At 59.9% G+C, this 26,933-nt stretch overlaps 3 protein-coding genes across 4 annotated transcripts; 1 reads left to right on the forward strand and 2 right to left on the reverse strand.

The window, feature by feature from the left end:
* Positions 1-5,352: 5,352 nt before the first annotated feature.
* LCN9 (lipocalin 9) lies at positions 5,353-7,024 on the reverse strand. Its single transcript, XM_043565864.1, has 4 exons — positions 6,820-7,024; positions 6,181-6,317; positions 5,986-6,059; positions 5,353-5,690 (listed from the first exon to the last, which is right to left on the reverse strand). The coding sequence occupies exons 1-4, from the start codon at positions 6,913-6,915 to the stop codon at positions 5,566-5,568; spliced, it is 432 nt and encodes a 143-aa protein (XP_043421799.1). The 5' UTR covers positions 6,916-7,024; the 3' UTR covers positions 5,353-5,565.
* A 2,035-nt stretch (positions 7,025-9,059) lies between these two features.
* Positions 9,060-19,719, forward strand: GLT6D1 (glycosyltransferase 6 domain containing 1). Its single transcript, XM_043565579.1, has 5 exons — positions 9,060-9,797; positions 10,981-11,060; positions 13,866-13,910; positions 18,295-18,432; positions 18,876-19,719. The coding sequence occupies exons 2-5, from the start codon at positions 10,987-10,989 to the stop codon at positions 19,537-19,539; spliced, it is 921 nt and encodes a 306-aa protein (XP_043421514.1). The 5' UTR covers positions 9,060-9,797; positions 10,981-10,986; the 3' UTR covers positions 19,540-19,719.
* Positions 19,720-21,273: 1,554 nt separating this feature from the next.
* Positions 21,274-26,596, reverse strand: LOC122474673 (beta-lactoglobulin). Of its 2 annotated transcripts, XM_043565692.1 has the most exons (6): positions 26,292-26,581; positions 25,681-25,814; positions 24,747-24,820; positions 24,435-24,548; positions 23,683-23,778; positions 21,274-23,034 (listed from the first exon to the last, which is right to left on the reverse strand). In XM_043565692.1, the coding sequence occupies exons 1-6, from the start codon at positions 26,442-26,444 to the stop codon at positions 23,009-23,011; spliced, it is 597 nt and encodes a 198-aa protein (XP_043421627.1). In that variant the 5' UTR covers positions 26,445-26,581; the 3' UTR covers positions 21,274-23,008. The 2 variants fall into 2 exon arrangements, 1 of the variants encoding a protein (XP_043421627.1); XR_006294974.1 differs by having other exon boundaries at positions 23,007-23,034; positions 23,683-24,548; positions 26,292-26,596.
* Positions 26,597-26,933: the final 337 nt, after the last annotated feature.

Below are 26,933 nucleotides of genomic sequence, written 5' to 3' on the forward strand. Positions count from 1 at the left end.
CCAACGCCCCCCCCCCCCCGGGGAGGTGCGCGTCCGTGTGTCAGAGCTACGGGGACCTGCCTGGGACTCTGCCTCCAACGTGGCCGTGAGAGGTTTGCCACGGGGGAAGGCGGTGCTCACAGACATCTGGGCTCTAACCCGAGGCGGCCCTGCCCATCCCAATGCTCTTTATAGGATGTCCATCTGGAAACTTCCCTGTGGCCTCTGGGCGCAGTAGACCGCTTTCCCGACTCCACTCGTGGGTTTGCCGCATGTTTGCACAGCCCAGGGGGGCTCGGCCGTCCGCACTGCGGCCCCCCGGGTCCGTCTTCCGTGTGTGCCGTCCGCCTGGCCTGGCCCTGGTCCCCACAGCCCGGCGTTTGCCGGGAGCGCTGAGCGGGGGCCAGTGCCATCCGCCACCGCCTCCAGCTCCCGGCCCACGTGCTCAGCGGCGCCCTGACCTCTCTGGACGGCCCCACGTGGCAGCCGTGGCTCACTGAGGGAGGGGGTGATTCCAGGCACCTTCCTTGGGAACACCTGAAAAACTCCAGGCTCGGGAGGGCTTCAAAGGCAGGATATCAGGCCGCTGGAGGTGCATGAGGTCACGGGCCAGTGTCCCCCCCCCCCGTCCCCACCCCCCCAACCCCCCCCACCCCCGTGGCAGGGGCTCAGGGAGGCGTGGCCTGAGCCGCAGGTCCCAGCAGACACTCCTACTTGAGCCATCCCAGCCCTGCAGCCAGGGGAGGGTCTGGCCGCTGCATGAGGGAGCGGTGCCAGGCCTGGGGGTGGCACTGATTGGTACAGGATGGGGACCTTTGCTCCGGTGAGCTGTCCCCCGCCCGCCCTCTCCCATCCCCCAAACAAGCACCTGATTCAGTTGGACAGAACCGGCCGTCTCTTCGCCTAGCGTGGGAGGTTACCTGTTCGCCGGATGTTACTTGTTCCAAAACCCCCTTTGTCCTGGACGTGCGCGTGTTGACCTGTCAGGTCCGTGTCTGGCCCTCCTCCTTGGCCCTCTTTCCAGCAGAAGTGTCCCCAGTCCAGACCCAGCAGCCCACACGAGGCTCTGTTCCTGGAAAGGAAAGAGTGAGCGTTTGATGGGCTGCCCGCCTGGTTCGGGGTCTCCTCTGCCCTCAGCCTCACCCGAGCAGGGACCGGGGTCCCCGTGCCCAGCGTCCCCTCTGCCGGGGCCTCCACCCCTCCCGGGTCTCTGGGGAAGCAGGAATGAGACGGTGGGTCCTCATTATGCACATCAGTGCTCTGGATAAAACCCACCAGGAGACCGACCTGCCTTCTCTCCTCCGAAGCCGAGAGAGGAGGATGCAGCCTTCCGGAAAACCGTGGGGGCAATCAAAGTTGAAAGACCGCTCCGTGCCTGCAAGCTCTGCCCACCCCGTGCACCACTGTGGGGCCGGAGGGGGGGCAGCCCTTCCTTCCTGTCCTCCCCCGGCAGGGCCGTGCGGTCTGACCCCTCTGTCCTTAGGGCGCAGGACTGTGGAGCTGTCCTGGGGCTTCCCATGCACACGCTGGGCTGGCACAGGCTGCTCCAGTGGGGATCCGTGCTGCCGTGGGGAGCGGTGTCCCGGGGCACCCCGCTGGTGTCCTGACCGATGCCACTGGGCGCCCCGCCCCGCCTTGGCTCTGCAGCCAGCTGCTAGAAGCGCGACGGGACCGGTGCGGTCGGCGGGCAGGTGTCGTCATGGTTATGGACGGCCTTTCCCCTGGAAGTTAAGTCGTTTTGGGTCAAGCACGTTCCCCTTAGCATCACACTGGCATTCTGGGAGTGACGGGGTGACTTTTCCACTTACCCCCCTGGAACAAGCCTGCTTCATTTTGATCATGCCAGACTCACCCCTCAGGTCCCACTCACTCACTGCAGGTGGACCTCAGCTGCCCCAAATCCTGTGGCAATGACGGTCTCTTGGTGGTTCCTTCATGCCCCACCGAGTCCTGCTTTCCCCCGACCCCGAGACCATGGGCCCGGCTTCCCTGCCCACCACGCCTAGGCTCTGTGCTCCTCTGGACCTTCTTCTGGGGTGGGCGGGGCTCCGTGGTGGCCCTGGGGTCTCTTCAAGCCCTATTATCTGCCACGTCCTAGGATCCATCCCGGGAAGCCCCCGTTCTGATCCCCAAATGCGACTTCCCACGTGAGCGGGCAGCTTCCTCCTCCTCCAGGCCCCGCAGGCTGGACTGAGGTTCTGGGCAAGGAGCCGGAAGGCCGGGCGGGCCGTGGGAGGGTTGGGTGCGTCTGGCGCCTTTGGAAGGGGCACAAAGCTCTCCGTCAGCCGCCTGGAGCGCCTGAGCCCTGGTCCTACAGCCGACTCCGCTGTTATGAACAGACACTGCTCCCCCGGGGACCCCGGAGAAACAGGCCCCCTGAGGGTGGCCGCTGACTTTCGACCCTGTCCTGCTGACCCCAGCCAGGGCCATCCAGCCCGTGTCTCCATCCTGGAGATTCCTGGATCAGTGGGCCGTGGGGAGATGTCAGGCTGTGCTCACCTGTGGACACTTGGGGTGCTGAGGGGCCAGGAGAGCCCCCTCCTTGCCCCGTCTGGCTGCCCTCCCTGGGGCTGTGTGGCAGCCGGCTAAGCGTCTGCAGAGCACGCATGGGGAGTTTGGTCTCTGCTCTGAGGGGCAGCAGGGGAGGTGGGGGAAGCCCGGTGGGCAGCGAGGGGGCAGCGAGGGTGGTGGGGCCTGGGGCTGGGCCCCAGGGTGGGGACAGTGCAGAAGGAGCCTGTTAGCATTTTCTAGGCTGACTTGGAAAGAAAGACAGACACTTTCTTTTTTTCGCCTTGTATTTGGAGTGAACTGTAGCTCACAGGCACCTGTGAGAACAGATTCAAGAGACCCCCGGCGCCCGTCCCCTGTCCTCCCAATGCTACCGTCCTGCACTCCGTCCCCTCCGCGCCCTGCCCCCGCAGACTTGCTCGTGCGCGTGGAGTGTGGGTTGTGCCGCTCAGTTCTGTGCTTTTCCCTGGCAGGGAAAGCCGCACGCCCCGCCGCAGTCCGGATTCGGGGGGACCCCCTCCTGTGGCCCCTTTAAGCCACACCTGCTGCCTTCTCGGCCCTCCCCACCCCTAACCCCTGGAGGTCACGGAGGGTTCCCTGTTGCTGTGGATTTGACATTTTGAGACCGTTCTACACACGGATTCCTTCTGGAGCCGCCTGCCTTCCCCGACCCCGCGGCCTTGAGGCTGTCCAGCTTGCGCCTGTTCACGCGGAGCTGTGGCCCGTGCCACGTTCAGTCACCCTTCTCCCGAGGGCGGCTGCTGGGCCGATTCCAGGCGGGGGACGTGGACAGGGCTGCCACGGACGTCTGGGTCCAGGTCCCGTGTGCGAGCCTCCCTAGCTCTGAGGTGAATACCCGCTGGGCCATCGCTTGGAGTCCCCAGAATAACCACGGAATAGTGGGGACTCTCCACGTATCCGCCATACACGGGGTGCGTGTCCCAGCTGCACAACTAATGATCTCTGAGGGATGACGGTCACCACCTGTCCCTCTCTGCTGGGGAACCGCCTTCCATCCGACTCCCCTACCGGAGGTGCCCCAGGCCCTCGCTCCCCAGATGAGGCACTCTGGGGGGACCAGTCCCTGGGAAGGTAGGGGGCGACCTGCAGTGGGACACGGCTGGCCCTGGAAAAGGACAGTTCAGAGAAGGAAACTGTGGGCTGAGTGGGGTCCCCCACGTATGTCCGTGTTCCAATCTAGTGTCCAGAACCTGTGAGTGTGACCTTATTTGGAAAAAAGGGTCTTTGTGGATGTGATTATAGTAGGAATCTTGAAATGAGATCATCCAGGGTTGTCCAGTGGGCTCTAAATGTGATGAGGGGCGCGTGGGTGGCTCAGTCCGTTGAGCGTCCGACTTCAGCTCGGGTCATGATCTCACAGTCTGTGAGTTCGAGCCCCGCGTCGGGCTCTGTGCTGACAGCTCAGAGCCCAGGGCCTGTTTCCGATTCTGTGTCTCCCTCTCTCTCTGACCCTCCCCCATTCACGCTCTGTCTCTCTGTCTCAGAAATAAATAAATGTTAAAAAAAATTTTTTAAAAAAGTCATAGCTACTGTTAAAAAAAAAAAAGAAAATAAGTAAATGCAATGACAAATGACCTTATCAGAGACAGAAGAGGAGAGACACAGACACAGAGGAGAAGCCCTGTGAATATGGAGGCACGGGGTGCCTGGGGGGCTCAGTTGGGTGTCTGACTCATGATTTTGGCTCCGGTCATGATCCCAGGGTCGTGAGATCAAGCCTTGTGTCAGGCTCTGCATTGACAGCGCGAAGCCTGCTTGGGATTTTCTCTCCTTCTCTCTCTGTCCCTCCCCTGCTCTCTCTCTCTGTCTCTGTCAAAATAAATAAATAAACATTAAAACAATTTTTTAATGTTTATTTATTTTTGAGAGAGACAGAGCATGAACAGGGGAGGGGCAGAGAGAGAGGGAGACATGGAATCTGAAGCAGGCTCCAGGCTCCCAGTGGTCAGCGCAGAGCCCGACGTGGGGCTCGAACTCACGAACCGCGAGATCATGACCTGAGCAAAGTGGGACGCTCAACCGCCTGAGCCACCCAGGCGCCCGTCAAAATAAATAAATAAACTTTAAAAAAATGAACATGGAGACAGAGGCCTGAGGGACGCCTGGAGCCCCAGAGGCTGGAAGAGGCAGGAAGGACCCCCCCCCCCCGCCCCGATGGAGCCTCCGCAGGAGCGTGGCCCTGCCTGGCCTGGACCTCGGACTTCTGGCCTCCACGCTGGGAAGAATGAGTTCTGTGGCTCTGTGCCCCCAGTCCGTGGTCACCGGCTAGAGCCGCCTCGGGACACGGACACAGGGTGGGCTCCTCCCCAGAAGGCTCCCCGCCACTCGGCGGGGAAACCCCGCAGACAGGGTGAGGGGGGGGTTTGGGGAAGCGGGCCCCCTCCTGCCCCCGGCCTCCTCCACGGCGCCCAGTGCTGCCTCAGCCCCCACGCCCGCCCTGAGGCCAAGCTCACGCACCGTCAGGCCTGGGTGGGCGTCTCTACCTCCTGTATTTGAAACAGGCATCTGGGGAGACAGAGCCGGGGGTGGGGGGGTCTCAGATGGAGGCTTTCTGGAGCCTCCACCCCCAGCCCTGAGGCCCCGGGACTCTCCGGAACACTCCTGGCCCAGGGCTGCTGGCGCAGGAGGCGGGAGGCTCGCCTTGGTTGCCGAGGCTGATGATGTTCTGCGGACCCAGTCCGTACTTTCTGCAGACTTTTTCAAATCTGTCCAGGAAGCTGGGACCCAGGTCCGGCACCCGTCCTGAGGACGCAGCAGCAGGGGCCGGGCTCCCTCACTGCTCCCCTGGGACGGTGTGTGGAGAAGGTCTCGGGAGGGGGGGCGGGGGACTCAGGCAGTGCTGAGGCCGAAGGGGGGGGGGCGCCCTGAGCAGACAGGCGGTGCAAGGTGGGGGTCCAGACGCAGCTCGGAAGCCTGGACCTGGGAGCCCCAAGCCCACCCTATGATGTGATTGACTGTGGGTGCTCTGGCAGGTGGGGACCTCGGGACGTGGCCAGACCCCCACTGGCCGAGGGCCTGTCTTCAGAGGAGGGGGACCCTGAGGCCCGACGGGAGGGGTCAGGAGGCGGTACCATAGAGCGCCAGCACCGTGGTCTGTGTCCCGTTCCTGATGTTCCGGAGGTGGAAGATGATGTACTGTCTGTAGTCGGTCTCCGAGAGCAGCACCGTATTGTCCCCCTCATCTGTGTGGACACTTGGCTCAGAGCGGCCCCTGCCAGCACCCGGCACCCACGGCTCGTGGGCCGGGCGTGCTGAGCGGCCGTGGGTGCGGAGGGTGGGCTGGTGGGCCTTGGCGGGGGGAGCGGTGTCACTCCGGGCGGAGGTCCCTGGGCAGCGTGGGTGGCAGCGGCGTGCGCCCCCTCCCCCGGCCCCGGGCTGGCGCACCTGCCCCCCTAGGGCCCCGGGTGGGGGCCGAGGGCCCGAGGAGACGCGGCGCTTTGCCGCCAGACGGACGGGGCAGCTCCCGCCTCCGCTTACGGCTGATGCTGTACTCCCCGTCCCTCTCCGCCTTCTCGCAGACCATGGCCACGTGCTCGCACTCCCCGTGCACCCTGCGAACCAGCGGGGCGTGAGCCGGGCGGCCTCCCTCAGCCCGCACCCGGCCCCCCCACCCGGCCCCCACCCGGCCTTCTCTCCCGCGATATGGGTGCAGCCGGTTCGGTCAGCACGCACATGGCGCGGAAATGGAATCTCAGACGCCCGTCCCCCAAGCTCTCGATGTTCCGGATGAAGACCCTCAGGTCCCCGTCTTCCTGGATCCGCTTTATGTCGTCGGAGGCCATGGACACCGGATACCAGATCCCTGAAACCTGCAGGCGAGGCCCCGCAGACGCACGAGGAGCCCGTGTGGTATGGCCCTGGGGCTTCTTGGTAACTCCTTCCTGCAGGCCCTGGGTGTGTGGCCCCCTACCAGGGTCCCCCTCTGCCCTCCCAGAGCCCGCCCCCCCATCCTCTCAGGGACTCCCTCTGCCCTCCCAGGGACGCCCCCATCCTCCCAAGGACCCCTCTGCCCTCCTGGGCACCCCCTGCCCTCCCAGAGATACCCCCATCCTCCCAGAGATCACTCTGCCCTCCTGGGGACAGCCCCTGTCCTCCGAGGTCCCCCTCTGCCTTTCCAGGGACACGTCCGTCCTCCCAGAGACCCGCCCCTCTCCTCCCAGAGACCCACCCCGGCCCTCTCAGCTGGGGGAGGAGAAGCAGGCCCCCCAGGAGCAGCGGCCCGGTCACAGGTCAAAGACCCCGGATGGAGGCAGGACAGACGCCCCGCAGCCCAGCCCCCGGGGGAGGCCCAGACTCGGACCGCAGACCCACCTTGGCCATGTTATAGTTCTTCTGCACAATGGCCTGGGGGTTGAGCTCCTGGGCGGAGACCAGGCTCAGCCCCAGGGTCAGCAGGAAGAGAGCCATGGCCTCTGGTGGGGGCCTCACACGCGGCCCACTGCCTTTATACCCCTTTCTGCTCCACGGTTGCCACCCCTCTGTGCCCAGCACAGCCTGTCCTCCCCACCCCTCCTCCGAGTGCCGGGAACACAGCCAAAGGCCGCCACCGCTGCCACCCACCCCCGCCCCTCATGGGTGTCCTTGAGCCTATGACGGGAGCGCCCTGGAGTCCACCTGGACGGAGTGTCCAGCCAGGTCAGAGGCCGCAAAGGGAGGTCGGGTCGGGCAGGGTGGGCGATAGGCACCCTGGACCGGGCTGCAGAGGCCCCGATGATGCTGGGGCCTCGCTGGCCTCTCCGCGCCCCGGGGGGCTGGGCAGCAGACGGCCCTGCAGTTCCCATCCCCGCCCGGCATACGTGTCTGGGCCTGAGAGCATCGTCGTGCCCGTGCAGCTAAGCACGCAGGGCGCTGTGCGGCCGTCCTGGCCGTGACGATGCGACCGTGGACTCGGAGTGAAGGTCCACGGAGCCCAGGAAGTGCCGACTCCCAGGAGAGGGGCCGGAACGAGACAGAGGTTTTGAGGTTTGGGGTCTGGAGAACAGAGAGGGGGGTTCGGACAGATGTGGGCCTGACCCCTACCCTGCCCCCTCCCGGCCAGGGTCCAGAGCAGTGGTGGAAGGACCCCCGTCTCCCTGTGCTGCGTTGCGGGCACGAGGCTGGCTGGTGGTCGGGGGCCGGGACTGAGCAGGACGTGGGACCCCCAATCCTGTGTAAAACACCAGGTCTCAGCGTATGCACTGATGGGGTACATTTTGTTTCACTGAGCACCTGCCGGGTCCCAGGGGTTCTCCTGGCAGAGGGGGAAGCAGACCAGGCAGGTGGCAGTGGTGGTGACCGGGGCCTGCCTGCCGCGCTCGCTGCCCTCCAGCCTGCTGGCCGGCCCCTCGTGGGGAAGGGCCCCCTCCCTGGCTGTCCCCCGTTACGGCCGGTTCTGTCTCCACGCCTCTGTCCTGTTCAGGTGTGTGGCTTCTGGAACACGGCACCCGAAGTAACGGGTCCCCGCCCCGCCCCCCATTCCGCTTCGTTGTTCGTTATCGGGCTCCGGTTCCCAGGGGTCCCCTTCCCTGTCTGATTCACCCCCGAGGCAGCGACTTCTCCCTCCGACCAAACCCGGCCTCCCTCGGTCCCTCGGCAGGTACAAAGTGATCTAAAGGATGTTAAGTCCGGCTGTCCTTGGAGGAGGGGCTCAGTCGGGATTCCCTAAACCGGGTGAGTCCCGCAGCCACAGTCTCAGGGACTCCTCTGAGAAGGTGCTGCCCCCACGGCGTGGTCTCAGGTACGAGTCCTTCCATCACTGAGCAAAGGCCAGGCGGGGACACGAGGCGGTGCGAAGGCAGGGCGGGTGCATTCGGTTCGTGACGGCGACTCCCTCTGACCCTTGGCTCAGGGACCTGAAGCCCCCTTGAAGATGGGGGGGGGGGACGCTGGCTGGTGGAATGTGCCGGATTCCCCTCTACGAGAGAAGCCTCCCCTCACTCGGACCCGGCCCCCCGCGGCCCCAGCCTCTGCCCACTGCCCTTGTCCTCCCGGGCCGCCTCCGCCTCTGGACACAGCCATCGACATTCCGCTCCGCAGACACTGGGCGGTCACGGGCACAGACGTGCTCACCCACATACCCGCACTCACACACGAGCGCACGCCCTCAAGTGCAGCTCGGTCTCCCGCTTTTCTTCGCAAATTTCTCTTAGCACAGAACTCAGCACCTGCTCGAACGGAAAAATCGGGAGAAAACGTCAAACGAGCCAAAGCTGGTCTTGACTTTCAGGTGAAGGCGGCGTCACGGGGGCCGGTGGAGGGAGGGGGGGATGCGTGTTCCAGGCCAGCCGGGGCTGCTGGGAGAAGCAGGCCCACCCAGGTCAGGCTCTCCGGGGCCGGGCGCCGTACGGCGCCTCTCCCGGGGGATGGGCAGGCCCCTGCCCCGGGTCTTCTGAGAACGCCAGGCCGGCCGCCCAGAGGCAGAGTGCACAGAGGCAGGCGTGAGCAGTCGGGGGCGCCACGGGGAAGCTCGGGCACACGGGAGAAGCTTCCACGGGAGGGCGGAGTCAGGAGCCTGTGAGTGGGGCGGGGGGGGGGGCGCCGGGGACCCCCACCTGCACCGAGGCCGGAGAGCACGCCGTGCCCACACCTGCTTCCCGCACTTCGGGCCCCCTCTGCTGTGCGGGCACACGACCCTGCGGTGACAAGTTGTTACGCAGCCCTGGGGGGTGGAGACGCCACACATACGTGCTACTTTCCCAGTAATAACAACGCCTTTATTTCCAAAGGGGAGGGTAAAGGAAGACGCATGTTACGACCACAGATCAGGACGCAGGGGTCACGCGTGACTGTGATTTCGTTGCTCGCTAGTGGACCCGACAGGCCGCACGGCACAGGAACGTGTCGCCTCTGTGGTCGGAGAGGGGAGTCCTGCATAGGCTTGCTGGGGAGCACCAGGGACGCGCTCCTGGGCCGGGGTAGACGTCACCTGCAGGACGTCACTCTTTCTGCCGTGTGGGTGAGCACACGCACCATTCAAGACACCCCGCGGTGGGTAAGGGTCGGTCCCTAGAGAATGAGGAGGGAAAACGGAGGAAGCGAAAGGCAAAGGAGCACTCAGAAATATCTCTGCCTTTCGGATGGGACAGGGTCCCGTCGTCTGGCAACCGTGAGAAGCCCCCGCTGGCAGGTGCATCATTATGACTGTGACTTCCTGACGTCCGCATCATCAAAGGGTCCGCCGACGTCACCATCCACGGCAGGCTCACCATCCCCGAGAGCAGGGCACAGGGTCCGGCCTGTGATTTCACAAAGACCCGGAGACAGAATGCCTGGGAAACACCCACCTGGGCTCTTCCATCCTCCTGGCCGAGGTACAGGGACCCTTTTGCGGGGGGGTGTGGAAAAATTCGAGGGGTTGTGGTAACAGTGGCACCTGCTTGGAGCGGTGTCACCGGGGCACATGCTAGAGAGACCCCTCCGTCCCCCTCTACCTGGCATCTCTGACGCCCTTGAATTCGAGCGGTGGCCCGTTGCCCGTCACGGGCGTGAAAGCCGTGTCCAGGGCGGTGCTGTCCAAGCGGACCGTCTGGCGGAAGAACGGCATTTGCAGCATCCACTTTTCTAGTGGCCACGTTGTCAAAGCAAAAAGGAATGAGTGGATTAATTTTCACAGCATATCGGCACTTAGTTCGGTAGACCCAGCCTATTATAATTTCACGATCTCACCAATGTGACATTATTGAGGAGATCCCTTACTTCCTTTCTTTCCCCCTGCGTCTGCCTTCAGTGTGTTTTGTGCACTCGGGGGACAGCTGAGGTCAGAGCAGCCGCCCGTGGCTGGTGGCGACTGAGCTGCTCAGCGCGGATCGAGAGCCTCTTGCCCGTTGACTGAGTGCTCAGAAGTGAGGCGTCAGAGGCCTCCGCTCTGCTTCGGCCACGTAACCCTCCAGACGTGTGAACAGAAACCCCGCGTAAACCTTCCAGTGTGAGCTCGGGGGGCTGGCTGGAGCCGAGCTCCACGTTTCAATGTAGGGCCTACGCTTTGGGCTTTAATCCCTGTCTACAAGCGCCGACCTTCGCGGGAGCTCGTAGTTTTTGTTTAAACCCCCATTTAGTCTTGGGACAAATGAGCCATCCTACTATCTGTGCGAGAAAAAAGAACAAGAGATCTGCTCCGGGGACACACCACGCCTCCTAGTTCAGGAAGACTTCCTCTCGTGACCTCGCTTTGCTTTCCCAGCCGTGACGTGGGGGAGAGTTCATGCGTCTCTTTTCTGCCACGCGGGTGGCATTCGCTGAGCAATCGAGGAGGACCACGGCCCCTGCACTCGGTCCCGGGGGGGGCACCCGGCGCCCCGAGGAGCTGCGGGAGGACAGAGCCCCCCACCCCCACCCCGGCCGGCCTGGTGCTGCTGGCCGAGCGTTCTGGAAGCAGGGGCTGTGGTTGGTGTCCCCATGTCTGCAGATTAGACGTTGTAAACCATGGTTGCAAGTGGCAAAGGCGTGTGAATGTTGACTATCTGACATCTCCTTCTCTTCTCCTTTTTCGTCCAGGAGACGATGAATTTGAAGAGAAAGATTGTGGTGCTGGTTTCATGTGTGTTTTCCTTCCTGCTGCTGGAGCATCGTCTCAGGTAAATAGATGCCAGGGAATCACAACCCGTAGTGACTGGCACCGATGGGGTGGGGTGCTGGGCTTTGGCCAGACGTTGACAACACTCTGGAAAGTTCCCTTCCCTCCGTGGGACGAAGCACCGTGCGATGGCTAAGGGTTGTTTCTGAGGGAGCAGCGTTGACCCCAAGCACCTGCTCCGGGGAGCTTTTCCATTCTTGACGGAGGGGAGGCAGACGGTCCAGAGGCTTGAGGTAGACGCCCATCAGGAGTTTGCACAATAAAAGTCGTGACGGAAAAGGGAAGCAAGGCTGGCGATAGCACGGGGCTGCTCTTCCTGACAAACAGTCCCAGCCTGTGTCCATGATGACCGGCGTCCGGGCCACAGCGGCAGGCGTGGCCCAGGGGGCGCCTCTCTCCCGATCCTCGACCCCTCCCCACTCCTCACGACGGCGTCAGGAGCAGGGCTCTCTCCCCACGAGCTATTGGAAAGGCATCATACTGTGAGAAAAAAACATGTTTAAACATGAAGCCCTCACAAAACGCACATCTGATAAAAGGCTTGTGTCCAAAATATGCAAAGAACTCTTACAGCTCAACAACAAGGAAACAACTAATTACAACGGCAAATCCGAAAGGACAGCTCACCCAAGAAGCTACACAGGGAGCAGACGGGCACATCGTGTGTCACGACACAATTGCAGATCAAACAAGGAGCCCCCGCCACACGCCCGTGAGAAGGACCCGAATCCCGAACCTGACAACACGCGCCGGCGAGGACACGGGGCAGCGGGGTTCTCGTTCGCGGCAGGGGCCACGCAACACGGGGCAGCCACGCTGAGGACCGTCTGGCAGCTTCTTCCAGACCTAAACACAGTCTCTCCAATTACCTAGCAATCACGCTCCTGAGAATTTATCCAAGTGGTCTCAACACTGTGTCCACAAGCAACCGACACAAGGTGTTTATAGCAGCTTTATTCGCAGTTACTGAGAATTAAAGCGACCGAGATGCCCTGCAGGGGTGAGCGGATAAAGTGCGGTGCGTCCAGACCAGGCAATGTTATGTGGCACTAAAAAGAGATGAGCCACGGAGCCACGGAGCCACGAACACACGGGTGAGCCTTAAATGCGGGTCACAAAGAACAGGAAGCCAATCTGAAAAGGCCACGCAGTGTATGTTAAACTCACATCCCGGGGGGCGGGGGGGGAGTCGTGTATCTTGTCTGGAAAACCTCCCTCCAGAAGGAGCATCTCGTGGCCAGAAGCTTTGTTGTATAAAGACCCACAGGTGCCTGGGGGCTCAGTCGGTGAAGCGTCCGACTCTTGATTTAGGCTCAGGTCATGATCTCATGGTTCGTGGGTTCGAGCCCTACGTTGGGCTCTGCGCTGACAGTGTGGATCCTGCTTGGGATTCTGTCTTGCTCGCTTGCTCTCTGCCCCTCCCCTGCGCACACTCACTCTTTCTCACCAAAAAAAAAAAAAAAAAAAAAAGACCCTGCAGATTGATAGCGAAGCCAGCAGGAGCCAGGCGGTTCCAGTGGTGATCAAGCCAGAAGGGATGGAAAACCAGAGACAGAAAGTCCCAGAGGCATCCAGAAAGTCAGCTTTCTTGCCTACCAGCTCGGGAATATTCTGCACACGGTGCGTCTCCGTTAGGCAAGTGTGTGTGTGTGTGGTGGGGGCAGGTCCAAGGAGAGGGGTGTTCAGGGAGCAGGACAGAGATGACAGTCCCGCATCGCAAGCTTTGTTGTCCCTGGAGCCCGTGGGGAAGCCAGGAGGACCACACGTCTGTGTGACGGTTTGCTGCTCGGTGATTAGAAGACGCCAGTGCAGGTTTGTGGGGTCTGTAAAGTCGGCCGCATTGCAAGCAGCTGGGTGTGTAGGCACACAGCGTGGGTGGTCGGGCCAGACCGGGCGGGGACGGGGGCAGCAGGGAGCCAGGCGCCCTTCCCTGCGTCCCGTGGGCTCAGCCCCTCCCCCGCCCGCCCGGGACGAGGCCGGCTCCGCCATGCGTTGGGCCCCTCTCTCCGGGGTGGTGGTGTCTTTAGGTCAGGACCCCCTCCTCAACCAACCGCGTCTTCCACTCCTCCAACGCTCGGTACGACCCCAGGAGCCCGTGACACCGACATTCTAAAAGAAAGGCCACTTTGTAGTGAGTTGGCCGTTTGTCACTTCGTGGTTTTAGTGCAGCTCGGCACTGGCCGTCTGGATTTTGACAGTCTGATCCTGGAGAGTCCGATAATGAAATTGGGGTGCCCTCTCGAGCTTCTTCCCTTACAGACAGCACGTCCCAGCACTACGGGAGCAAGCCACCTAATGCGCTCGTTAAAACACCACAGAACTCGAGGTGAATCACGTACTTAGATGAAAACCAAAGACGACGACTGACTCCTTCTCCAGCCCGTTCACACTAACACGGCAAAGCCACTCCGCGGGGGACGAGGACGCTGAATCCGCACAAGTCAGCAACACGCGGACAAGCCCTTTCTTGCCTTCCCACTGTGGCCATCGCCTCCTCGCCCTGCCCCTCTTCCTGACCACGTGTCCCCTTCCAGATGCGTGGAGATAACTCCTCTCCGCGTGGCTCGCCTGACCCCCAAATCGGGTCGGATGGACCACTTACATACCCAGAGCCTGTCCCCACCGGCAGCCCCTAAGCCTGGGGGCCACTGGTCGCCTCCTCAGCTCCCCCAGGGCAGTGTGAAGGCTGTAGGGCCACAGCCGTGGAACCAGTGCCGGACGGCACCCGCCACGCCACGGGAGCTCCGTAAATATTTGCTGAACAGATGGGTGACTTATAATAACTCGGTTTTCCCTTCGCTCGCAGGCCTCCCGCAGAAGAACTCAGGCTCTCAGACTGGTTTCATCCCGGGTAAGAATGAACACGCCCACCCCCGCACGAGGGTAATAGTGCCCAGTTTGGAGCCATAGGCCTCTCCTGGTCACCCAATCATAGCTGCCCCGGGAGGCTTCCTGCGGCCGGAGTTGCAATTTTTAAGGCTGTCGATATGGACATGCGGTACTTGGTTTAACCATCTTGGCGTAGTGAGTGACAGACTGTCTTTGGGGGTGGCTTGAAGATGCCGTGATGGCCCCTCTATATTTTGGCACCCGCGCTGGGGAGCCCCGTCCCCGTCTGTAACGGCCGAGGAGTGTTGGACTTCAGGGCCATGCACCGTCAGGCACTCACCCTACTCCCTACTGGTTCTAGATTGTCTACGGTTTGGGGCTTTTGCAATGATGTTTCAGCGACACATGTTGGACGTCGATCTTTTCAACTGTCGCACAAGTTGATGTGTCGGACAGATCCCCGAGACAGAGCCATGAGGTCAAAGAAGACAGGCGTAGGGGCGTCTGGGGGGCTCAATTGGCTAAGCGTCCAACTCAGATTTAAAAAAAAAAGAAGAGGTGACACTCAGTAAGAAAAGTGAGTGTTCCGGCATTATAACTCGCCCTGGACTGGGTGCTCTCTCTGGCTCTGCGACAGTCTAGAGCCAGACCTCCCTCCCCCCGCCCTGGGTATGTTTCCTGTTTCTCGTTATGTCATTACGGTCCTTTGTTTAATGACTTTTATAAAGTCTGTATTTTTTTTTTTTATTTTAGGGAGAGAGAGAGCACAAGTGGGGGAGAGGGGCAGAGGGAGACAGAAAGAGAGAATCTTAAGCAGTCTCCGTGCTCAGCGTGGAGCCCGACTCGGGGCTCAGTCTCACGACCCCAGGATCATGACCTGAGCCGAAATCAAGAGTCGGACGCTTAACGCGCTGAGCCACCCAGGAGCCCCCTAAAGTCTGTTTTCTTTGTTATTTATGGTCTCGCTGAAATCCCCGGTCCGTTAGAAAGAATCAGGTTTCTAGACTGCCACATTCTTGAAATGATCCGTTTCTCAACCCGAAATTACCAGACAGGCAGAGAAAAAGACAGTATGGCCTGTACACAGGGGACATTGCCCCCAGAGAAGACAATAAAAGTGCCCAACCCCCACCCTCCGTGTGGCCCCAACCGTCCCCTTACAGACTCAGTACAGTGTCGTGGGCCGTACTTCTCGTCCTGTGACTTGCTTTTTGTATTACTGGAGGTTTGAACCTCGCTCCCTGTCCCCTGTTTTGTCAATGCCCCCCCCCCCCCCCCCCGGGCAGCCACCGGTTTGTTCTCTGCATTTAAGGAGTCTGTTTTTCTGCTTCTTTGTTCATTTGTTTTGTCAGATTCCATGTATAAGAGAAATCACTTGGTGCTTGTCTGTCTCTGACTTGTTCCGCTTAGCACAATACCTTCTAGCTCCTTCCGTGCCGTCACGAATGGCGAGGTCTCATTCTTTTCTGTGGCTGATTAGTACCCCATCGTGTGAACACACCACATCTTCTCTGTTCATCTCCTGATGGACACCCGGGCTGCTTCCATACCCTGGCTGTCGTAAACAATGCTGCTGTAAACATGATGGAGCATGTAGCTTTAGAATTAGTGTTTTCATTGCCTTCGGGTAAATACCCAGAAGTGGAATTACTTCTGTTTTGAAATTTCTGTTTTAGACTTTTTTGAGGAACCTCCGTACTGTTTTCCACAGCGGCTGCACCAACTCACGTCCCCACCAACAGGGCCTGAGGGTCCCTTGGGGCCACATCCTCGCCAACACGTGTCGTTTCTTGTCTTTTCGCTACTGGCCACTCTGACAGGCGTGAGGTGATACCCCGTTTTGGTTTTGATTCGCATTTCGCTGGTGATGAGTGATGTCGAGCATCTTTTCACGTGTCCGTTGGCCGTCTGGATGTCTTCTTTGGAGAAATGTGTGTTCAGGTCATCTGTCCATTTTTAACTTTTTAAAATTATGTTATTATCATTATTTTTGACGATTTTATTGTTAAGTAGTCTGCACGCCCAACTCCAGCTCGCAACCCCGGGATCGAGAGTCACACGCTGTACTGATGAAACCAGCCAGGTGCCCCCATGTGTCCATTTTTTTTTTTTTTGGCAGGTAGAGTGTGTGCGCAAGTGAGGCAGGGGGGCAGAGGGAGAGGCAGAGGGAATCGTAAGCAGGCGCCGTGCCCAGCACAGAACCTGATCCCACGACCCTGGGATCATGATCTGAACCAAAATCGAGTTGGACGCTTAACTAACTGAACCACCCAGGCACCCCTCTATTTTTCTTGATGGATTGTTTTTTGGTGTTGAGTTGTATGGGTTTTTAAAACTATTTTGGATATTAATCCCTTATCGGGCATGTCACTTGCAAATATCTTCTCCCATTCAGTAGGTTGCGTTTTCATTCTGTGGTTGGTTTCCTTTTTTGTGCCAAAGCTTTCTAGTTTGATGTCGTCCCAGCTGTTTGCTTTTGCTTTTGTTGCCCCAAGACTTAATTCAGCTGTTTCGACTATGTGGCTAATAAGCCCACGAAAAGATCCTCGACATCATTAGTTATCTGGGAAATGCAAATCCAGATCACGGTGACATACCGCTTCACACCCTGCGAGGCGTAAAGACCGCGTGATGACTAGATTCCGAAAGTTAGACCACAGGAGATGTTGGCGAGAAAGCAGCGAGTTTGGAACTCTTGCGAACTACTGGTGGGAACGTAAAATGATGCAGCTGCTTGGAAACGTTTGGCAGTTCTTAAAAAAGTTAGCCGGGAAATTACAACATGACCCAGAAATTTCCCCTCTAGGCACACACCCGAGAGAATTAAAAAAAAAAAATGTATGTTTACAGTAAGTCTTGCATAGAAACGTTCATAGCGGTACCATTGATAGTCGCCGAAAAATGCAAACCACTAAAACGTCCATCGACTGACAAGTGAATAAACAAAATCCATGCCATAGAATATTATTTAGCCACAAAAGAAAGGAAACTACTGATCCATGCTACAATACAGAACCTCCCCACGAGCAGGCTAAGCGAAAGAAGCCGGGCACCAAAGACCACATGCGGCATGATTCTATTTGTATGAAATTCCCAGTATAAGCAAATCTACACAGACCGACGGTGGATTAGTTGTTGCCGTGGGTTACAGGAAGGGGGGGGAATGGGCAGGGACTTCTGGTGGGTACAGTGGTGTATCGAAATATTTCATTTCTTTTTTGGAGGCAACTGCAAATAGCATTGTGTTTTTAATTTTAGTTCCTGCGTGTTCCTTGTTAGTATATGGAAATGGATTCATTCTGTGTGTGTGCTGATCCTGTGTCCCGTAACCTTGCTGACTTCACTTGTTAGTTCTAGGAGATTTGGGTAGATTTTGTAGGATTTTATATGTAAACAAATCATCTGCATATAGGGATGTTATTATCTTCTCCTTTCTAGTCTGGTGCTTTTATTTCCTTTTCTTACCTTATTGCAATGGCTAGAATTCACATAACTCTGCTGACTGTGAGCTGGTGAGAGGGAACATCCCTGCCTCATTCCCAGGTTTAGTGAGAAAGCATTCAGTCTTGCACCGTCGAGTATGATGTTAGCCACAGGAATTTTGTAGATGCTCTTGATCAAGTTAAGGTAATTCCCCTCTATTTCTATTTTTTCTGGGAGTTTTTCATTTCTTTCTTTTCTTTTTTTTTTCATCATGAATGGGCGTTGGACTTTGTATAATGTTTTTTTTCTGTGTCAACTGATATGGGCATCTGACTGTTCTTTAATTTCCTGCTATGGCAGGTGCATCAAACGACTTTCACATGTTGAACCAGCTTTGCATGCATTAAGTGCTGTTATTGAAAGCACATCTAACGTCTCTCTCCTTTTTAGACTTTTTATTTCTGCCAGATTGCACTAATGGACCTAATGCAAGAGGGGGAAGTTTAGAGAAAGCACCTTCTGGATCTTCTAGAGAAAGGGGAGGGACAGAAAAAGAGGAGGAAGGGAAGATAAAGCACAGGGACGCAGAGGTAGTGTGCGTGCAGCCCTGGCTTCAGGCAATACCAGAGGGCGTTCTGACTCTGAGCTGCCTCAGTTCAGCTGAGCCGGAGCTCAGAGGAGGTCGTCCCTGGGCCCAGAGGCAGGTGGCGTGGTGACAAGAGCAGCAGGTGCTGGGTCTCGCGTACTGACCCACATGTGTCAGCTCTGCGGTATTAGGCAGCTCGCTCCACCGATCTGTGCCTCTGTTTCTGCACACCAAGAACAAGGACCACAATTGTGCTTCCCGCACAGACCACTACAAGGACCGAATGAACACCAACACAGTGCCCGGCACGTGGTAAGGGCTCTGTAGGCGTCAGCCGGTGTCGCTTGGACGGCCTCCGCTGGGGCACCGGCTTCACTGGCTTCTCGTCTGTCAACAGGAAACGCCCTGATGTTGTAACAATCACAGACTGGCTGGCCCCAGTCATATGGGAAGGCACCTTCAATAGACAGGTCCTGGGGAGATACTACGGGAGACAGAACCTCACCATAGGCTTGGCTGTCCTTGCCACTGGCAGGTAGGGGCCATCGGTTTGCCCCGTTTTATTCTGGAAAAAAAAAAAATACGAATGAGTGCCCGGGGACCTTCCACCTCCAAAAGGCTGCCCGTGGCTGCGCACAACCACTGTATGTGGCTGTCCTGAACAAAAACAAAGGCTCCTTCCTTAGCTGGGTCGTTAAAGCCACTTGGCTGCCTTTTTACAGATACCATGGAGTCCACATTTTCTTTCTTCCCAACAGTCGTTCCAAAACTTTAAAGGCCTTTTCCCCAGACCCTCCAGGTCAACGTGTCCCTTCTCACTGACCAGTGCAGTCGAAACTATAGACCGGGCCCGTCTCCCCTTCCCTGCTGGGGGTCCTGGAGCGTCGGTGACTCCTAAGTTAGACGTTTGGGGACGCGCGTTGATCTCTCGCGAGCGTTCGGGGAGCGGCTTCCTCCGTGCGTGTGTGTGTTTTGCAGGACTGCGGACCAGTACCTGGAGCTGTTCGTGCGATCAGCGAACAAGCACTTCATGAGCGGCTACAGAGTTGTCTTTTACATCATGGTGGACGCCTTGCCCCGGCTGCCGGACCTGGAGCCAGATCCTCTCCGAACTTTCAAGGTCCTCCCCATCAAAGGAGACCGGTGGGGTGACTTTCACCTCACACGCATGAGTTCCCTGGCCGAGCACATACTAGGGCACATTGAGGACGAAGTCGACTTTCTGTTCAGCATGACCGTCAACAGGGTCTTCCGGAACGACTTTGGGGTGGAGACCCTGGGCGCGTCCGTGGCTCAGCTCCATGCCTGGTGGTATTTTAAAAACAAGGACATCCCTTACGAGAGGAGGCCCGAATCGGCAGCGTGCATCCCGTTTGGGCAGGGGGACTTCTACTATGACGGCTCGGTCATCGGTGGCAGGCCCCTGGAGGTCTTAACCCTCATCGAAGGTTACCTGCAAGGGGTCACTCACGACCACAAGAATGGGCTGAACAGCACCTACGAGAGGCACCTGAACAAGTATTTTTTCACGCACAAGCCCACCAAGCTGCTGTCTCCCGAATACAGCTGGAACGCGGCACTCCGGCCCCCCCCGCAGGTCTGGTCGGTCAAGGCCACGCGGCTCTCCCGCCGGTACTTCTGACCCGCCGGCTCCTGCGAACGCCCGGCGGCAGGTTCCCGGGGTCACGGGCGTCCTGACGCTTTCCTGGCTTCCGGGGCTGGCGCGTGCACACCACCCAAGGGAAATGTTTCTCCTTGCCGTTTGGAACTGTCCAGTTTGGCCCGTGCAGGATAAAGAATAAAAATGATTATTTAATGTCTACTCACAGTGACGTTGGGACCCATGTACTGTAGAGAGCCAGGACGTCATTTCTGAGGCATACAATGATTTATTTTTTTTTAAGTTTATTCATTTTGAGAGAGAGAGAGAGAGAGAGACAAGTCAGGGGAGGGGCAGAGAGCGAAGGAGAGACAGAATCCCAAGCAGGGTCCTCATTGTCAGCACAGAGCCTGATGCGGGGCTCAAACTCACAGACTGCAAGTTCATGACCTGAACTGAATCAAGAGTCGGATGCTTAGCCGACTGAGCCACCCAGGCGCCCCAAAATGATTTTTTAAATGGAGAAAGATTGTAGTCCAGAAAAAGACATACATACCCAAAAGGGCAAAGGGTTAAAATACAGAGGAGACATTCATCAGCTCACAGAATATGCATGTGCCTCAGTAGCCAGGAGTGCTAAAAGCGAGGAGGGGGACGTGGGCGGCTCTGGAGGGGGAACTGCCCCCGTGGGTGGTGGCATGCCATCGTGGAAGAGACCACTGTATGTTTAGGGCAGGGAGGGCTTAGAGAGTCCCTACGAGGGCTGGAGGGCCCGAAGCTTTTCTTTATGGGACAACAAAGAGGGTTAGATAGCGTCAGGCCTGAATTGTGTCCCCCAGTTCACACGTGGAGGCCCTGACCCCAGCACCCCAGCACATGACTACCTGGAGACGAGGTCTTCACAGAGGTGATGAGGTTACAGTGAAGTCACGAGGTGGGCCCTGACCTTTTGCGGCAGGAGATCGGGACACGCACACACAGAGGGGCGACCGTGTGAGGACACAGGAGAAGACGGCCGTCTGCACGCCAGGAGGGACGCCTCGGGAGGTAGCAGCCCTGCCCCGCCTGGATCTCGAACTCCAGCCTCTGGGACGCGTGGGATACGCGTCTGAGGTTTGAGCCTCCAGAATGTGGGTCCGTGTGACGGCCGGTGAGCCATACAGTGAGGGTTCCCCCAACGGCAAATAAAACACTGAAGTCCTGAGGATCGGTCCCCGGAGTAGAAGCGGGGGGCCGGGAAGGCAGGCACGAGGCCGCCGGCTTGTCCCCGAGTCCACCTGGGGCCAAGCCCCGTCCGTGCCCCTTCGACCGCATCCTGCCACACCCACTCCTGGGTTTCGCCGAGTGGCTCTCACACAGAACTCTGTGAGTGTCTCCAAACGGAGAAAAGAGATGTTCTGGGAGCCACAAGCCCCGCATGCACGACGCTTAGCGTTAGCGATCTCAGGTCAGGCCTGAGAGGGGGCCGTGCGGTTCAGTACCTGACTCGAGCAAGCAGAAGCGTTTCCCCGACCGGTGGGCAAGGCCGGGGGTCTTACTGGAGGGGCTCGAACCTTCTCCCTCCGATGAAATCACGGCATTGGAGACACCGTGAGTTCCTTGGCTTCTCTGGGACCAGGGCAGGTGAGCGTGTTCATGCCTCAAAGTTTCGGGCCCAAGAGCAGGTCTGTCCACAGGACACAGAGGCCAGGGCCATCTCTCCGAGCAAGCGCGAGCACCCCCACACAGTGGGTGCTGACTCGGCTGTGGAAAAAATGGAATCTTGCCGATTTGGTGAGTAAAAATAGCGTATCTTTCTCTGGGATCCTTATGACGTCGAAGCTCCTTTTATGCCGTAGGGACGGGCTGTCTGTGTGTGTGTGCCACTTTTCTCACATAGGGGCCCCGCTCACAGGCTTGGATACATGTCTTCACAGATGTGACGTGAACCCTTGATCGAGCTTGTCGACGACATCGAGTTCAGGTTTATGCGTAATTTTGGCGAGGATGGTTTTGATGCGCCGAAACCATAATTACCATCTTTTCCCTTACTATGTGTGGGGTAGGATCTCATCCCATCCCATCCGTAGGGCAGGAGGCATGGGGTGGGATTCCATTCCATTCTTCCGCACAGTGTAGAACTCTCGAGGTTTCTTGCTTATTTGGAATCAATCAGGAATTATTTTGAGATAATGCAAAGAGTTAGATATCAAAACTTGTTTTTTTCTCTAAATATCTTGGCCATTTCCCCCAACAATGTTTATTGAATAAATAATGCCCCTTAAGACAGGCCCTCTGTACACGACATTGAGTTATTATACTTGTTAGGGTTCGTTTCTTGATCTTTCTTTCTGTCCCTGAGCTAACTCCCCACAATTGTAATCGCTGTACGTTCATGTTTTGTTAGAATAACACAGTATTTGCATGACTTCCCTGACAAACATTTCAAAACTTTTGTTCCTTTTAGATTCTGGTTTGCAGTTTGGGGTAAGGATCCCACTGGAACGTTGACTGGATTGCTCGGATAGATAGGTTAATTTGAAGATTATTAGATATTTATGACGTTGAAAGACTCTGCGGGAATATCCCATATCCATTTACTCAAGTCGTTTTTCAGCGTCCCAGAGTAAGGATTTAAAATTTTTTTCTCCCCATACGTTCTGCAGATTTCTTGCCGAATGAGCAGGAAAGCATCGTGTTTGAGCACCTGTTTCGTCTCCAGGGGCTGAGGGAGCCACAGCCAGACATCCGCACCGGTGGCCAGGTCTCCGTCGTGCCGGCCTCACGTGGCCGTGGATGTTGCCTTGCTGCGAGGCGTGGGTCTGGGAGGCCCTGTCTTTGCCCAGGGCGTGTCTGGGGCGGGATCCGGTCATACCTGTCTCTGGCATTTCCAGACGGTAAGTATGAAGGCCCCTGACCCAGTTTCCTGAGAGCCTGCCCTGCAGCGGGTGGTCCCCGGCTCACCCGGGCAGAGGGGGACGCCTTCCGTCCGGGCACTGCCCTCGTAGTGGCCTTGACTTCCAGGGGACGGCGCTGGCATGTCTCACCTGTGGCGCAGGCGCACGGGCCTGTGTTGACCTGGCTCCTCTGGGGAGCACGGGCTGGTGCCGCGCTCACTCGGCGCCCTCTGACCTGGGCGGGGACTCGTTGCGTCGGCTCACGGGGCCCAGGGCACCTCTCTGGAGTCATCCTAGCAGGACCCAGGTGGCGGGAGCAGGTCAGAGGGTACAGTCCAGTCCCTCGCAGGGTCGTGTCCCTGAAGGGACTCCACGGGTGGCCCCATCCGCCAGACTGCAGTGCCGTGTTCGCTGTGGCCCAGACTTCCGGGGGCCACCTGTCCCCTCCTAGAGCGTTCTCACGCCCCTGGGCCGGGCCGGGAGAGGCTGGGAGGCGGACAAGGTAGGGGCCAGGCCCAGGCTGGAGCGGCTGCCTCGGGGGTTGGGAGGCACCGGAGCAAGCAAGGTGGGGGAAGCGGGGAGAGGCGAGGGCAGGGGGCAGGAGGGCCGGACAGGAAGCCTCGGGCGGCCCTGACCTAGGCTTCAGCTGGGGGACACCGGGCTGTGGAGGGAAGAGAACAGGATGGGGATACGCCGAGGCTTTGTCCGTCCACTTCGAAATCACGCAAACACAGCTCGCAGCCCATCCCTCTCGGGGATCACCTTGCCTTCTGCCATCCGGCACCCAAGGCAGCCACGTCCTGCCATGGTCCCGGGGCCCTCACTTTGACCCCCAGACTCCACGACCCCGCCTGCCCCTCAGCCAGCCCCCCTCGTGGGTGACCCACAGCACGGCCGTGCTCCCCTGCTCTGGGCTCTCTTTTCCCAGCAGATCAGTGAACTGCCCTGTCCCCGCTGCCCTGTCCCTGTGAAACCGCACAAGGGCTGGACAACGTGTCTGTCTCATTCCATCTACATGCGTTGTGCCCCCAAACAGCCTGGCCTGTGTTTGTTGATGGACCGAATGACGCACAGGGAAGGGAGGGTGAGGGGCCCTGCTGTGTGGCCTTGGCCTTATTTCTAAGCCTCTCTGGGCCTCAGGGTCTGAACCCACAGAATGGAGACGGATATTGTGCCCGGGTCACCACGTTACAGGGCGCCCAGCGCAAGCCCGCCCACATGGGCCCCGGAGAGGCTGCCCGTGGTTTTCTGTGCCCTGGTCTTACGCTCCCAGCGCGGCCTGGCGTCGGGGAAGCGTCCACGCACTCACCATCGAGATTGAAGACCGGGGCTTTGTGCAGCCGGAGCTCCCTAACGTACTCCAGGTACTTCCCCAGCCACGTGGGGTCCCCGGGCGTCGTTCTGGCTGGAATCACAGGGTCGGGTGGGGGGGACGCCGAGAGCCCACGGGCCCCGACCTTTCTCAGGGCCCCTCCTCCTACCGTCTGGCTGGTTGCCGCGGTCTAGCCGTGGGCCGCCTCCCCCCTCCGAAAGCAGGTCCACCCTGGGCAGCCCAGGTGCAGCCCCCGCCCCTCGGGGGAGGGTCCCCGGGGGTCCTCCCTTCGCCCCGCAGCCTGCCGCCCCCTCCCCGCTGCCCACCCCCTGGGCTCTGGCTCTGGTGGGGCCCATCCCCGGGACAGCCCCTCCCCTCCGTCTGGTCTGGAGGACAAGGTGCGCCCCCCTCCCCACGAAGCCCACCCTCCACACCCTCCCACCCTTCTCCACATGGCACTTCCACTTTCTGGAGCCTGATGTGACTCAGTGGCTTTTAGGCTCACAGGCTATCTCCCCGGCGAAGACAGGGGAGGGTTCCTGCTCTGGCGCAGTGCCCCCGCTCCCAGGACACAGGCGAAGCGGGCGGGAGATGGGCTGGCTGAATTCCTGAGGGATTGAGCGGTGCGGGCAGGGATGCCCGACCTGAGGGGGCGCCCACAGGGGTGCAGCTCTGAGCGGCCAGGGAGCCGCTGGCAGTAAGCACGGGGCCCGGCAGACGCCCCGGGGTTGGGGAGAGCCACCACCTACCCAGCAGCGCCCACAGGCTGGTGACCTCGCCGGCGTCCTCGAGGCGGACGTAAAGAACGAGGTTACTGTAGTCGGTGCCGACGAAGCAGACGTGCATGCTATTGCCTCCCTCCCCTGTGGGAGACCCCGGGCGGTGACAGGTGAGCCCTCTCTCCTCCGCCCCCAGACCCACCCCCGGGGCAGCGCTGGGCACCGGGAGGGCGTCTCCCTCCGGCACGGTGCTTCCCCTGTGACCCTGGTGCAGGGCATCGGGCGTCCCCTGCCCTCCCCTCGCCCGGCACGGCACCCGGGCCGGGGGCCTGGGCCACTCACAGGAGCCTTGGAACTGGCCTTGGAGCCCAGTCGGGTGGACGGTGACGTTGACTCCTTGGCACACGCCCTCTCCTCTGGAGAAAGAGGAGGGAGCGTTCCGGGGTCACGGCCTCTCCCTGTCTACTGGCACCGGACGGTGCCGGCTTGGGCTCTGCCCCGGGAGCATCGGAGGTGCCCTGGCTGAGGTCCCAGGTGTCCACCTGAATCCCTCGGCTACCTGGGTTCCCGAGGGTCACCCAGCAGGGAGGAAGAGGGTGGGCCCCTGAGGTGCCTGGACGGGGCTAGAGGGTAGGAGGGAGGAACCAGGGGCTTCCTGGTTTCTGGAACGGAACCAAAGCCCCCGGGAGGACTTGCACCTGTCTGTCCTTGGCTCGGAGCCTCAGGTCTCTGGGTGGGTGGCCTGGTCCTGGCCGTCCCCGGTCACCTGGGCTCCACGCGAAGACCAAGCCTTTTTGGTCCCCTGCCCCCCGGTCTTCCTTTCTCACCTGGGGTGGGCGGGGGTGGGCTGGGTACCAGCAGACCCTGGGGCCGCACAGGCCAGAGCCGTGGTGTCTGTGGCCCAGCGCAGGCAAGGGCGTGGCTCTCACTGTCGTCAAGGCCACCGGTGCAGAGTGTTGTAAGTGTCTCTGGGTTCAGCACAGCTCGTCACCGCTGTAGATGTTCCTGACCAACTGACCGCGGTGCTGCCCCGGCCCCGCCAGCTCACAAGGCAGGAAGGGACGCCGGCGGCCAAGGACCGGGCCCCGTGTGTGTCTCCCCACGGCCCCTGTCGTAAAGCTTTGGAGGCTTCTGAGGTGAAACCTCCTACCTCTCAGGACGGTCTCGAGCCTGCAGCTCGGTGCCCCGTGTCCCTCCGGGTCTAACCCCTGGTCCTTGTCCCCTGGGAGGCCCCTGGGAAGACCACCCCGTGAGGAGCTGCAGGGGCCACGCTTACGTCCAGAACAAGACGAACGTCACATCCTCATCCCGGGTCCAGATGGAATGGAGGCCGAGCTTCAGGGGGTCGGCTGGGGAGACCAGGTGTGCACGGCTAGAGGCCAGCTGGATGGTCAGCCAGCGCCCCTCCACCTGTGGGTGTGCGGGGGGGGTGGTCAGCATGGGGGACAAGTGGCCCGTCCCTGTTGCAAATGCCCTTCCCTGTCAGGCCGCCCTCTGGGTCCCCTGGGCCCCTTCCTGCTGCCTCTCCCTTCCCTGCCCCCTTCAGCTCCTCCCATGTCTGGTCCAGGCTCCATCCTCTGTTGGCCTGGACCTGGGGAGGGGGGGACTGTCCTGGGGCCACCACTGAGGCCCGGGGTTGCTCCTGCCAGCCAGCACCAGCCACGACCCCCGCGGTGGTGGGCAATGGGCAGGTCCCTTCCCATCCCAAGGGTGACAGTGCTCAGCTGGGTGCCTGGTGGCCTGGGCAGATGCGGGCCTGGGCTGGGGATGCCCCTGCCCCTCACGTGGCCTCTCTCCTCGGCTCCTGCTGGCGGAGTGCCACCACGAGACACCAGGACCCTCATCCCTGTCCCAGGGCCGAGCTGGGACCCGACCCGGCTCGGTTACCTTCTGGGCATTAAAGCCTGGCTGTACAGGCACCTCTTCTAGCGTCTGCTGGGCACAAGCCAGGCCCAGGCTGAGGGCCAGCAGCAGGAGTGGCCCTCTCTGGGGGACCATGACCGCGGGGCCCAGAGCGGGGAGAGGCCGGGCAGCTCCCATCCCTTCCTTGTATGTGTCCTCCAGAGGCCGCTCGTCTGGACAGCTGCCCTGGCCAGTCCTGCCGTCTGGCCTGGGCCCCTGAGCACCCAGAATGCCTCCCACAGGAGGACGTGGCCTCCCGACACCCACCTGTGTCTGAAGGGCGTGAAGGGTGTCATCTGACCTGGGGGGCGTGTGCTGTCAGAGCAGTTTACCTACATTGCTGGCTTCCTGGAGGCGTCAGCTCACCCCAACTCGTCTCCCTCCTCCTGGCCTGTGCTCCCCCTGGGGGCTCCCACCCCCCACTCCTCCCTCCTCCCGGCCTGTGCTCCCCCTGGGGCTCCCACCCCCCACTCCTCCCTCCTCCTGGTTGTGCTCCCCCTGGGGGCTCCCACCCCTCAGTCTTCCCTCCTCCCAGTCTGTGCTCCCACTGGGGGCTCCCACCCCCCACTCCTCCCTCCTCCCGGCCTGTGCTCCCCCTGGGGCTCCCACCCCCCACTCCTCCCTCCT

The sequence above is a fragment of the Prionailurus bengalensis genome, chromosome D4, assembly GCF_016509475.1.
Source record: "Prionailurus bengalensis isolate Pbe53 chromosome D4, Fcat_Pben_1.1_paternal_pri, whole genome shotgun sequence".
Classification (NCBI taxonomy): Eukaryota; Metazoa; Chordata; class Mammalia; order Carnivora; family Felidae; genus Prionailurus; species Prionailurus bengalensis.

Coding starts and splice junctions, on each gene's coding strand:
- LOC122474673 (XM_043565692.1), bottom strand. CDS start 26,444: ATGGGAGCTGCCCGGCCTCTCCCCGCTCTGGGCCCCGCGGTCATGGTC. Junction 24,549..24,746: donor AGGCCAGTTCCAAGGCTCCT/GTGAGTGGCCCA, acceptor GGTCTCCCACAG/GGGAGGGAGGCAATAGCATG. Junction 23,779..24,434: donor CAGCCTGTGGGCGCTGCTGG/GTAGGTGGTGGC, acceptor CTGTGATTCCAG/CCAGAACGACGCCCGGGGAC.
- GLT6D1 (XM_043565579.1), top strand. CDS start 10,987: ATGAATTTGAAGAGAAAGATTGTGGTGCTGGTTTCATGTGTGTTTTCC. Junction 11,061..13,865: donor CTGCTGGAGCATCGTCTCAG/GTAAATAGATGC, acceptor CTTCGCTCGCAG/GCCTCCCGCAGAAGAACTCA. Junction 18,433..18,875: donor GCTGTCCTTGCCACTGGCAG/GTAGGGGCCATC, acceptor TGTGTTTTGCAG/GACTGCGGACCAGTACCTGG.
- LCN9 (XM_043565864.1), bottom strand. CDS start 6,915: ATGGCTCTCTTCCTGCTGACCCTGGGGCTGAGCCTGGTCTCCGCCCAG. Junction 6,318..6,819: donor AGAACTATAACATGGCCAAG/GTGGGTCTGCGG, acceptor CCTCGCCTGCAG/GTTTCAGGGATCTGGTATCC. Junction 5,691..5,985: donor CGGGGAGTACAGCATCAGCC/GTAAGCGGAGGC, acceptor GTGTCCACACAG/ATGAGGGGGACAATACGGTG.